The following is a 13,621-nucleotide window of genomic DNA, read 5'->3' on the forward strand; positions in this document are numbered from 1 at the left end:
GTTATTTTACTGCAAAGAATACTAAGAGTTCTGCTGGTGATAGAGTAATTGTCACGGTTTGCAATGCCTGGCGTCACTGGTGCGCTAGATTTAAGTTTTAACAGCAAGCACCAATCACCGTTCATGTCGCCATGAGCACCGTGTACTCCTGGTTTTGCTTGAAGAGAAACACATGGCCCCAGTTGCTCTTTAGCCTGCATGAAGTGCATGTGTTCACAGTGTGTAAGCCTTTTTGTTGTTGTTGTTGTTGTTGTTATTGTGACATGACCAGTGGATTATCGGAAACGACTAAGAAAAAAATCAGTTGTCATAATAATACACCTTCTGAAGTGCTGTGTACTCCTGAAAAAACCAAGACATCACTAGATGCATTTCAAAAGGATGCGATAAGATGACATATTTATAGTTATAACAGTAGATGAGGAGCGAATTTCCCCACACGTGATAAACTTCTTTCCTCTTTGGAAGAATCACGCTTATTCAGTGGAGGAAAGACTAGTTTAAGTAAAATACTGACAGAACTTAGCGTATTCCCCATTGCATTAGTTAATATGTCATGATTTGTTTTATTTTATTGCAATATTTTATTATTTCAGCACTACTGTTCTATGAGCACGTTGAAGTGTTTTTGTAAGAGCGATGATTTTATTACCATGGTGATACTATTCTCAGGGTTTTATTTTTTATTCTGACTTATTTTAATTACAGTGATACCCTTCACAGTGTTTGGGTTTTAATGTTATTTTATATTACGTTTATAGTCTACTATTATTGAACTACGGTTATTCTATTCTATGAATGTGCTTAATTTTAACTGGAATGTTTTGTTATTATATTTACGTTGTTCTTCGAGTGTGGTTAATTTTAATTGGAACGTTTTATTATTATGATTACACTATTCTTGTCTTTCAATATATTAGAGGTAATTTTCGAGTTTTTCCGTACGCATTCCATCGCATTAACACAGAATCTGATTTACGTATGCATGAAATATTTTATGAGTTTGCGTTTGTTCATATTGGACGGTTAAACATCGGCAACACTGTCTGAAAAACGTCAGGGACGGACAGTCGGTGGTTGGACTATACACTTTGAAATTGTTACCTCACAGCATCAGAACTGAACAAAGACAGAACAAATAGCTTACAAGAATATGAGGAGGAGCAGCGAAGGAACAAACTGTAAACAAATGAAAGTCTTCCAACAAAACCAGTACATGATTTACATTAATCAAGATGAGTTTCAATCAGGGATATGAAAGGCGAAGATTATGTTTCCAAAACTAAGGTTTTGTGTGATATGTGAATAGTCTAAATATTTGGATGAACATTTCAGATAATGGTTTATGTGCAATAAAATCAAGGTACATAATCTGGTGGTGATCGAAACATGAATTCATAAATGCGTTTCTATTCTAGTGCACATTAAATAAAGAACCTAAGTAGTTGTTGTTATTCGGGAAAAAAATTGTTGTGAGGTAGTGGTATCCACCTGAACACAAGCAGGGCACACACTTGAATGAACAAATATCTGAAATGCCTGTTTGTGTTCTATAGTCATTGCACTGGTAAGCTCATGACAATATACATGGTCACTAGGTCATTAGTTCTTACTTCAACTCAAAACTAAATATCACACAAAGGTGCACATGTGTACTTCTATTTGATTTTCTTTTTATAATTAGGTCACTATTGTTTTGCATAAGACATAATGGATGCCTTCATGTTTTTAGGTTCTTCAAAATCTTACCACCTTAAAAAATTGTAACTCATTCCAGATTATTTCCACACATTCCAATTAAATTATACGCCTGATTACCTTGCCCTCAGACGAGTTGATTCCCGAGTCCATTCCCAATCTAGGTCCAACTGATTGGACCGGCCACGTCGAGACCCAGATGACGAACCACGGCGATACTGCTCATTCCCAACATACATTTCATTCTGCAGGGATGATCTGTACAGGAACAGTAAGAAAACAGGTATGTAAGGAATGTCTCATTATGAGAATTTGCTGATTTAGAAATATTCATGCAGGATGCAGAATTGGACATGGAGATCAGTAAAAGGATATGACAGGGAAATGCATTTTATCAGAGTGTGAGGAATTTGATCTGGAGGAAATGTAAAGAGGTGATGCATAAAATGTATTAATAATGCCTATACTGACATATACAGCGAGGCCTGTATAATTATGAGAAGAGTAAAATCCAGGCCAGTGAGATGAAATTGTTTAGATTTTTTCTGTTTTTCTTCAGTTTGCCCTCCAACAACACACTGCCGAGGATAGACAGGAAAGGACAGGGTAAGAAATGAGGACATCAGGAGGGAAATTGGAGCAGAAACGTTTTCACACAGAATAAAGAGAAATAAACTGAGATGGTTTGGACAAGTTAAGACAACAGAAGAGGGAAGGATACTGAAGTGGATGATGGAGGCTCTTGAAGGAAGAACCAGACTAAAGTGGTTGGGCTCCATCAAGAACTTTTTTTTTTTTTTTTTTTTTTGCTTGTTTAGGAATTATACAAACACATGGAAGGCTTTTGGTGACAGAAGGATGGGAAGGTAGTGGCCGTGCCCTTAATTAATGTATAGCCCCAGTATTTTGCTTGGTGTGACAATGGGAAACCACAAAAAGCCAACTTCAGGTCTGCTGACAGTGGGATTCGAACCCACTATTTCCCAAATGCAAACTCACAGTTACGCAACCCTAACTGCATTGCCAACTTGCTTGGTAGATGGAAAGTGAAACTTCCTCCATGTACTCCCTGAATTTAAGCAATAGCGATTAGTAGTAACAAAACTCAACACTTCTTAGGAAAATATTTGTCAGTATAATAAAGTTATGTTGTTTGTAACCTTTGATGCAAATGTTCAGCTACCACCAAGTTATAGGCCTTGCTATTTCAAAATTCAAGGTGTTGCTCATCATAGAATTTGGAATTTCAAAAGGAAAATAATTTAAAGCTACAGAATGACACTAGTCATGGATTGAGAGAAGATAATCTCTGTCTATTAAATCATTTGATTCAAACAGTACACTTTTATAAAACAATGCAACAGAGAGTACCACCTTAATTTTTTACTATTATTGCAAGGGGGTGAGGGAATAATCGGAAAAGAGAGTTAGTGGAGAAAACTGTAAAAAGAACTTTCAAGTATTCAGGCAACAAGTGAAATATTTCAGTTAATGGTAAAACCCACATTTCCTACTGGCTGCCAGATAACATGTTATTGCTATTGTCAATGTTAATGTTACCTTTGGTCATTTGTTAACTGCAGCAATATTAGTGCAATGCCAGAGTGACCAAACTTTTTTTTCCCTGGACATGTCCTGCATTGCAGCCTTCTGTCCAGCATTTGGTAGGAATTTCCACCTGTACACTGGCTTTGGTCTTGGTTACTCTCTCCCACTACCCTAAATTTCTCAATGCTCTAGAAATGCTCTAGAAATGAAAAATTAAATGATGCACTATTATGTTAGCAGTGACGACTGATGCCAAATGTATCAAAGCGTTCTACATAAAACTAATGAAAATTAAAAAAAAAAAAAAAAAAAAAAAGGATGTATTGTTATGTTAGTAGTGATCTCCCATGGCAGAATGCTTCCACTGTATAGCATATTTCACAGGAGAACGCTGATAAAAGAAGATTACCTCATGGGCAAACCTGTCCAAGTACAAGAGAAAGGGAGGATGGAGGCTGAATTAATATCAGGAGCCCTATTGAACAAGAAGTCTATGCTGGTATTGGTTTCTGCAGCCACTTCGTGGATGTTGTGATAAAGCAAATAAACATGATGCAGATCTGTCCAGCCATCATCCCAGGAGGTCTTAAATTTTACAGTCATTGGATGCCTCCATAAATAGGCCATTCAAAGATCATTTTAGGAGGTTCTATGCAAGTTGAATGGTAGGTAAAAAAAGCATGAGATGACAAAAGGTAGCAAAATCAAGCGGCCGTCATATTCTATAATCTGTGAGTGGATTGTAAGTGTGTGGGTCTAATCAATATCGTCAAAAACAATTTTTTAAAACGGGAATTTATTCAGCTCTGGTTGGAACTGAAGATGATCTACTCCAGAAAGGGGCAAGTGAAAATAAGGATTCTAACCAGTCACAGACTATGAAAGCAGCAATGATAGAGACGATCCCACCGAGTGATTTGAAGCACACTTGTATAAAAGGTAAGAAGAAATTAATTTTAATACTGTGCCATTTCACTATTCGCAGTGAAGTTTATTTGGAACGCTTTTTTTTCATCTTTTTTTCTGCTATTTGCTTTACGTCGCACCGAGACAGGTATGTCTTACGGCGACGATGGGATAGGAAAAGCCTAGGAATTGGAAGGAAGCGGCTGTGGCCTTAATTAAGGTACAACCCCGGCATTTGCCTGGTGTGAAAATGGGAAACCACGGAAAACCATATTCAGGGCTGCCGGCAGTGGGGCTCGAACCCACTATCTCTCAATTACTGGATACTGGCTGCAATTAAGCGACTGCAGCTATCGAGCTCGGTTTATTTGGAACGCAAATGGTGTCTAAGCCATGAGAATGTCAGTAATAAAACTTCAAAATATTCCTAAATGTTAAAAATAATGATGTCTTCATCAGGTGCTTGAGGGGAACGGAATATGGAAGGTGGTGGGAAAGAAAGACGTCAGAATATTGTTAAAATTTATTATTGAAAAATAACATTTGATTTCACTGGAGACATATTAGCAGAATGCCACGTAAATCAATTCAAGAAGCAGCCTAGTCCTGAAGAGAGAACACTAACATTACAGATAAAATAATAATAATAATAATCGTCCACGGGAACATTGCAAGACATCGGCGATAAAGGATTTATTCAACTCCGTTGAATAAAATTGTACAGGCGGACTGGAGAACTTCTGCACTACTACGTCACAAGATCCCAGCAAGGCGACGTATCAAACGATAAAATTTAATCTTGAAAAGCTAGATGATAATAAATAATAATAATAATAATAATAATAATAATAATAATAACGGGCATGCAAGACATAGAAAGCGTTATATTACAGTCAGACTGAAGCCTTACTAGACATCTTGAAAAACCCTAAAACACTATAAGAGATCATTTTAAGAAGTGGAAGTCACTAACTAGCAATAGATCATAGCAGGCTGTGTGTCCGTAAGATGATGAAAATGACCATGTTGACGTACTTTTCTGTTCCAACTGTGCAAGAAACCAGAGACATTATGTGCTAAAGAAGCAGAGGCAGGAGTTAGCTAGGCCATGGCGACACGAGTTGACAAATCCAGCCCATGACGACCGGCAATGACCTAAGATGTTTCCGAAAGGATAAGAGGATGCCATGAACCCAAACACAGCATGTCCTAGCCAGTGGGACATATGACAACAATGATGGAGCAAGAGGAAAGATAAGTCATCACTAGGGGACGGATTTCTATGACCTAAAAATGTACGAAATATGTATGCATTTATGACCTAAAAAACATAAAAATATGACCTATAAAATTCAAAATATGACTTCATGAATAGCATCTACGTTACACAGAAACACTTTTATTACGATTGCTACAGGCTGCAAAGTTTTAATTCTTTGAAATCTTTAACCCAAAATCAACTAAAATGATGAATATTTCATGAACTTGTTAAGGTTACACTGCATACTCCTAGGCAAGGACGGACTCTGTGGAAGACAAACACCAGAGTCACTTTCACTGTTCAATATTCAATCAGTTTTAATTTATACACAAAACATATGTTATTTGAATGAAACTTTCATACCTGATCTAGTCACCATTATCAGAATCGTTGCAATTTATGACTACATGCATCTTAAGGTTGTTGAATGAGAATTCCCTCCTGATGTCGCTGAGTATCGTCTTTTAGTGAGAAAAACTTCTTTCGACATCACATGATGTAACGGGAGCGTACTTGAAGAGAGTTAAATCACTTGGAGAAAACTCCTGGAAATCTGCAGACGAAGGGTTTCCACAAAGAATGTGTCTTATTCGACGCAGGTACACAAGTTCGCTATTTTTTCAGTACATTTTCTAATTTTCTACACACCCTTGATGCTGTTGTTCCTTTCGCATGCTTTAATTCCTGTTCAATGCACTTTACAACATCCATTGAATCACTTAATTCTGCACCTGAAACTTCCAGTTGTGTGACTGCAATGGTGGAATGGTTTGTCTTCTCTAGCACTTCACATGTCAGGAGGAACGTATATCCAGGCCGGTCTTCTTTCAGCGTGCCAACGATCACATTTGCTACATATCTTCCATCCGCATCTGTGGTCTCGTCTGTTCAAACCCATGTCTTACTGTCTCCCACGCCACGCCTTATTATATCCAACATCTCTTCATAATAAGGGGTCAGATAGTCCTTCCTGAGAGTAGATTCGTTGGGAACAGGATGCTTGTATATTTTTCAAGAAACTGTCTGAAGCTTCGGCTGTTAAGTTTCTTTAAAGGAATATTAGACGAAACCATCATCTTGCAGAGATCTTGTGAAAATTGTGAACACTGTAAACTTGATGTCGGGGTTTTGAATAGCAGACGTTGCCTATTTTCGAGTGCAGAATATCTAGTTACACAATTCTTATGTTTTACAGTATTACAGTGTTGTTGCAGAGAAGCGTTTTTGGCAGTAACTTTTACCTCACACAATTTACAGAATAATATCACTCCATCCGTACTGAATATGTTTTCAGCGAACTCGCGAACAAAACTTCGTAACTTCCCAAAAATTGAGACTTTCGTTTTAGGCATATTGAAAGGTACTGAATGACTGAATCTCCCTAATGACCAAGGTCATTCAGTGTGTTGAATGTGGGAGAGGGAAGGGCGAAGGAGAGAGAGATAAGAACAAAGGCAAATAACTGCAGAATTACCTCTGCTTCCATGTAAACGATATCCCGGTTTCCAGAAATTGACTCAGCTAGCAAACAATAGCTCCTACCTGTTAGATACATTCCATACACTACCTCAGAATGGTTCTTCAGTAGTATATTCCAGTTTATCCTGAAAAATAATTTCTAGAGCTTATTCTGATTTTTATAAAACGAAATTCAAATGAAAATTACCAAAATATGCCATAAAACTTAAGAAAGCCTAAATATGCATTTATATGCCCAATAAAACCTGTTTAATTTTGATTATCATGCTTGGAAACGTGTTGAAAACACAAGACTATAAGATATAATGTTAAGGGAAAAAATATGACTTGTCATAGAAATCCACCCCCTAGTCATTACAGTCAGTCCTCTTAGGATAAGTGTTTAGTTTTTGATTGTTAGTTAAGGATTATAGAACGTTATGTGGAAACTAACCAGATATCGAACAGGAGTCATCCGTCACGAAGGTTAGGTTTTTTCTGACACCATACCCAGTGATTTCCTCTCGATGCGGAACACATAGCCCAGAAGTCCGATTTACTTAGGAATTGATATTGTATTCGAGCTAGCCTGGATCTTACGTGACTCAACCTGGATGCGGGAACGGCGCAATACTTATATAAAAATATTTTATAAAAGTCAGTCAGTAATACAACCAAATATTTCATATTTCAGGCAGTTACTGCGTGACGACATTCCAATGCTGCGTAGCCTTGAACTCTGCAAGTCACTGGGTGATTGTGGTGCAGCACTTAGTCATGTTGTAACGCCTAGCTCGTTACAGACCACTCAACTTTTGTACCAAGGGTAATTAATTGAGTGTGTGTATATCCTCACTATTTAATATCATTTATACATACGTATGTATATATTTATAGGGTTTTTCATTCATATAGGTTTCTCATAATGATTCCATTATACTGCATTACTGTAGTTGACAACAAGAGCTGAACAAACTTCCTTAGGGTAGTCTTGCGATACATAGTCTACAGGCTGTCCCCAAAAATCACCGACAAGGCTGATCAGTTTTCAAGAAGGAGCCTCTGTCCGGAAATGCAAGGTTTGGGTGCTGGAGAACGTTGAAATCTGAGGACGGTTGTGACAATTTGTTCCGATTTGGTGTCTTAATACGGAAGGTATGCAGCCCTTTAGCCATCAGTGTACTGCGGATGGACGACTTCAGCCTAATAACATTCCTGTGCATGCGCTACATTCCTCCACACAGTCGTTGACATGCATCCTACTGCGTTACTTGTGGACTGTAGTCTGCCAGTGCAGTATCATTGTTAACACCAGTGTGACATGTACCAGTACACAGCTGCAGAAATGACCGACGTGGTGCTTGCATATGGCAAAGCGGATTGCAATGGTAGAGCGGCTGCAAGATTGTATGTGGAATGTTTTCCAAACAGACATACCTCACATCATTCCATGTTCGTAGCCATCGAGAGACGACTAAGAGTAGCCGGACAGTTACACGTAGGTAGTATGAGGAGTATGGTGTATGACACTCCTGAAACGTCAGCGGAGGAACTTATTGCTCGCGTCCACGGAGTGATTGAAATTCTTTAAAGACAACCGCACGTATTGGGTCATGTGCGTGAAGCTCAGCACTGCAGATGTAGGCTCTGCAATGACGTAGCAGGTATATAGTTCGAACGCCGTTTGTAATGAGCCCGATGTGCTACTCATGTTGGGTTTATTGAAGACATGTGGAAAGCACACCCACCTCACACTTCGAAGCACTACAGCGTCCAAGCCGTGCGTTTCTGGATATGGGTTCCTTCTTGAAAACGGATCAATTTGCCTTCCCGCACAACATACTAAGCGTTGTCTGTGTTTTTTTGGGACACTCTGCATATATGACTTGCAAGTATTTCCTCAAATGGTTATTTCATCAGGCTGAAGGACACAGGCCAAAACAAGTAAAAATTCTCTGAAATCTACGTCAGGTGATTCTGTATCTCAACAACAATTTCTAAATTCTGAATTCGGCTCACTTTTATATCGTAGTTCCACTGTTGTTGATTTTCTCTGAAATATCCTGCAATATCTTTCATAACCTTGGATGCCAGCTGCACCAACACTGTGCCTGTAAAGCGGATTGACATTGCTGAATAACCCAGAAAGCCATTTGTGCTTGTATTTGACATTCCACTCAGAAGTTAGAAATTTATTCTGTGTTAAGTGATGCAGGTAAAGGGTAGCAAATATTTTCCGCGTGATAGCCTACGTACGGATTAGGAACATAATCGTGTGAAACTGACTAGCGTGGTGCATATTTGTGTAAGCTCAGTTATGTATACTGGGAAAATTGTGATGTCGCTTACTAATGAGGACAAAATTAAAATCCAGGAAGCGGACAGGCATCCACATCTTTCATCGATTATTGCTAATGTTAATATTATTGATTATTCTGTTATGCTCAAGGTTATCCATGCATACGTTGGCGAGTATCCCTGATATAGGGTCACCCATAACTAGACCTTCTTGTTTGTAAATTTTGTTATTGAACGTAAAATAGTTGTTGCACAAAACAAAATTTAGTAAATTTATGAATTCCTCAATTTCTACTGAACTTAGGGTGCTATGGTTAGACAGATTATTTTTTATAATTTCAACAGTATTTTTTTTACTGGTATGTTCGAATAAATACTGGTAAAATCGAAGGAAACCATTTTGTGATGAGGTTCAGATGGAATTTATTTAAGGTTTCACAGACATCAATCAAGTTTTTTATTGGGTAACCATTGTACATATTATAGTGTTTTTCAATAAATTTATGAAGAAATTGTGATGTTTTATAAGTCTGACTATTTCTGCTCTTTATAATAGGATGAATAGGGACATATTTTTTATGTATCTTTGGCAGAGATCTGGCAGTAGACAATTTGGGATTCATATTGATGAGTTTCTGACATTCTACTTCATTAAATAAGAAAGTTGAATTTTTAAGAAGTGTTTTTAAACTGCATTGGGTTTTTATTATGGGGTCTTCAGCGATCGTGGTATGGGTTTTGTCTGCAAAGAATTCTTCTGTTTTTAGAATATAATCTTGTTTATTTATTAGAACTATGGTATTGCCTTTGTCGGTTTTTGTTACTATGATATTGTTTATTTTGGTTCTCAAATCTTGAGTCTGTTTTAAAATAGTAGAATTATCACTTTTAGCTATTTCTTTAACAAGGGAGGGTAATCTATTTTTACTTTGTATCTAACATCGTTTTGTTTTTCAAAGGAAACTTGTTTGTCTATATTCGACTTAATTTCTGCTATTGTAGTGATAATATCATTTGCCTTATGTGGGTTAGGCCAGTTGTGTTTTAGGCCCTTATTGAACAGACTCATTTTGCTATCTGAAAATGTAGTGTTGGAAAGATTGTCATTGGGGTGTTGATTGCAGAAAAGGTGGGTGTCTTTTTACTTCCGTTCTGATTGAATGACTTAAGTTTGGCTTCCTTGAGACAGTTTTTTTGTTTTTCAAGTATAGTCTGTAATCTAAAATCAGTGTATCTAAGATAGGAATTCCATTCGAGAGGTGATAGATGTTGTGAGATGGTCAAATGCACTCTATAAAGTTGTAAGTTTAAAAATGATTTTTTTTTTTTTTTTTCCCCTTATACAGCATAACAATTTGATTTCATTTCAGAGCCAGATATTATTGATCTTATTTTGAATGTCATTAGACTTCTGGTTTGGAAAGTTTTTCCTTTGAACAATTTTTAGGAATTTTGGAATTAAACCAAGTTTCACACAAAGAATTTGATGTCCTTCAAGATTCTGCTAACTTTGGTTTTGAGGTTCAGATATTTATTTTTATTAATAATAGCTTGGTTGGCCTTGATATTGCAAGTTGTAAAATTCATTGTTTTTTAATCCGAATTGAAAGTAACTTCTTTTAAATGTGTAAAATTTTATTGTGTGTTATTTTCCACCTATTCAATACAATCAATCATAAGATTAATGTTCTTTCCTCATTAAACTATGAACGTGGGACATGTTTCGCCCCTTTTGAAGGGCATCATCAGCCTTATCATCACTTCAAAACCAAAAACAGGTACCTGTTTAGCTATCATATAATCTAAAAATTCTTATAGCTATTCTCATGTCTAATAAATTTTCTTACATAACGACTATACATTATTTTACTTCATGGTTGACGAGTGTGACCAGAAAACAATGTATGAAATATAAGGCTTCAGCTGACATTTGTTTTAGAGAGAGTGTGTGATCTGCAATAATGCGCTAATACTTTTATGGGTCCCAATGCAAATGTTTTGATATTTGTTGTCCGGTTTATACACCTAAAGGCAAAACAACACATTAAAAATTCTGTTCCCTGATTTCTCCATAGTTTATTCGCAAACAAAAAAGTTTATTTTTCTTGAATGCTCAACTTCAGCTCGTGTTCCCTTTTTATCCTCTGAATAGGAAGGTAATGCTCTCATATGCAATCAGCAGACGGCAAGTCTTTGCTACTCTTTTTTTTTTTTTTTTTTTTTTTTGCTAGTTGCTTTACGTCGCACCGACACAGATAGGTCTTATGGCGACGATGGGGCAGAAAAGGGCTAGGAGTGGGAAGGAAGCGGCCGTGGCCTTAATTAAGGTACAGCCCCAGCATTTGCCTGGTGTGAAAATGGGAAACCACGGAAAACCATTTTTTGGGCTGCCGACAGTGGGGTTAGAACCTACTATCTCCCAAATACTGGATACTGGCCGCACTTAAGCGACTGCAGCTATCGAGCTCGGTCCGCTACCTTTTACGTACCACTCCCACGTCTTGGGGTTGTCTAACTTCTCAACACTAATTCCAGCATTCAAGAATGCCTCAGTTACGTCAATAATAAATTCATTTTTATCTTCTTTCACCTTCTTCGCCTATGTGCGATTCTCCCACGGACAACTGCTGCTTCAATGATCCCTTCTGTTTGCCGTGCTTAAGGTTATCACTAGTGATGTGTTTCATTATCATGTCCCATCTTTTAAACTCCAGCCTTTTGTCACGAAATGTACATATCAATATTTTCGGTAACATTCATGTAAAATCTCCACGATCCAAATACACTTGCCCATGAATATACCCTAACACCAGTAGTAGGCATTTGCAAAGTCACATTTCGTTTTTTCTTTTTTTCTTCTCATTTAAACATCTGGAGAGTACATAGCATGGAATGGTTCAAGCATGGTTTGAGCAGTTGGCGCGGATAACATTACCAAGTTAAGTGTACCAAAAATCATTAAAAAATCAGAATAAATGTTGCAGAATTTCATTATCATCCCTTGAGAAAGACATATTTCTGTTGTTACAGTGATAAAAAACTTTGCTAAATACCAATTTAAACTAAAAAATAGTATAAAAGTTGTAGGTGAAAAAATATTTTAATGAGGTTTTACCAAGAGATGTAACCCATATACTGGAAACACTGCTACACTGCATAGCACAATGAATGTAGGTAAAAACGCACTGGGGTGCCATGAAGAAGGCTATGAACACAAACAACCACATGTCTGCCAGTGTGTGTTGACGTGATTAAAAAATAAATTCCAATTCAAATACAGAATTTGCATAAAAAGCGATTTAGTGTGATTTTGCATTATTTGCTTATTTTGCATTCTTCACAGCTCAAAAAAATGTACGTTTGGGATCAAATAGATCAATAATGAGCTTAATATTCAAGGAAAAGTTGCAGATAAAAAATTAGCGGGACATGTCTTGAGAATTTCACAGATCTCTACTAATACAGTGGAACCTCAATTATCCGTTTCTGGAAACTATGATTTCCCGGATTCATCATTATTATCAATATCCCACTCCGGTCGCCCGAGTGTGGTTAACAAGCCTCCTCTACTCCATTCAGTCCTTCCACTTTTCCTGCTCCATTACTTCTGCTACATCCGATCCAGCTTCTCTATTGTCGTTCCAAATCTGATCCATTCACCTTCCTGTTGCCATTGATGCTTTCATGGCTCGTACTTATAGACATGATACTGTATAGGCTTTTGGGCTTATGCCATGTCAAGAAAATAAGGTGAAATTCTTTACAATTGTTTAAGAAGCCTTTCTCATGGATAGTCGAGATTTTCTCCTGATGACACAGAGCACAGTTCTCTGCGAAACGTAAAGAATTTCACCTTATTTTCTTGACACGGCATGAGCCTAAAAGCCTATACAGTATCATGTCCATCCAGCTTCTTCTCGGTCTTCCAACTGGCCTCTTTCCCTTAACTTCCCTTTTCAATTCCCTTCTTGCTACCCGTTCCTTTCCCATTCTTTTTACATGTCCAAACCATCTCAATCTTGCTTTTTGTATGTTCTGTATTAACAGTTCTATATTTAGCTCTTCTCTGATTTTAATATTTTGAATTTTATCTCTTCTTGTCTTTTTAACCAATGTTCTTAAAAATTTCATTTCTATTTTTAGATCTTACTATCTTGTCTCTTATTAGTTACCAGTGTTTCTAGTCCGTATGTTACAATTGGTATGAAATACTGTTTATATAATGTTAATTTCGTTCTCTTGGGTACTTTGTCATCCCATAAAAGCTCTCTGACTTGATGATAAATTATGTACCTTTACTTAGTCTGTTATTAATTTCAGGGTTGATTTCATTACTTCCATTAATAATGCTACCGAGATATGTAAATTGTTCTACATTCTCTAACCGTTCTCCGTCTATGTTCACTTGGCTTCTCTTTTTCTCTTTTCAACAGTGCATGACTACAGTTTTGT

At 37.1% G+C, this 13,621-nt stretch overlaps 1 protein-coding gene across 4 annotated transcripts in view; it reads right to left on the reverse strand.

Moving 5' to 3' along the window:
* LOC136877569 (serine-rich adhesin for platelets) overlaps positions 1 to 13,621 on the reverse strand; it is a 467,126-nt gene that overhangs the window by 118,735 nt on the left and 334,770 nt on the right. For 3 of the 4 annotated variants that reach the window (XM_067151719.2, XM_067151715.2, XM_067151716.2), the window contains one exon: positions 1,819 to 1,956. The exons of the other annotated variant lie outside the window; for it this stretch is intronic. In XM_067151719.2, coding sequence (XP_067007820.2) covers positions 1,819 to 1,956 — 138 coding nt within the window. The remainder of the gene's footprint in view (positions 1 to 1,818; positions 1,957 to 13,621) is intronic. 4 annotated transcript variants of the gene reach the window in all.

The sequence above is a fragment of the Anabrus simplex genome, chromosome 7, assembly GCF_040414725.1.
Source record: "Anabrus simplex isolate iqAnaSimp1 chromosome 7, ASM4041472v1, whole genome shotgun sequence".
Lineage (NCBI taxonomy): Eukaryota > Metazoa > Arthropoda > Insecta > Orthoptera > Tettigoniidae > Anabrus > Anabrus simplex.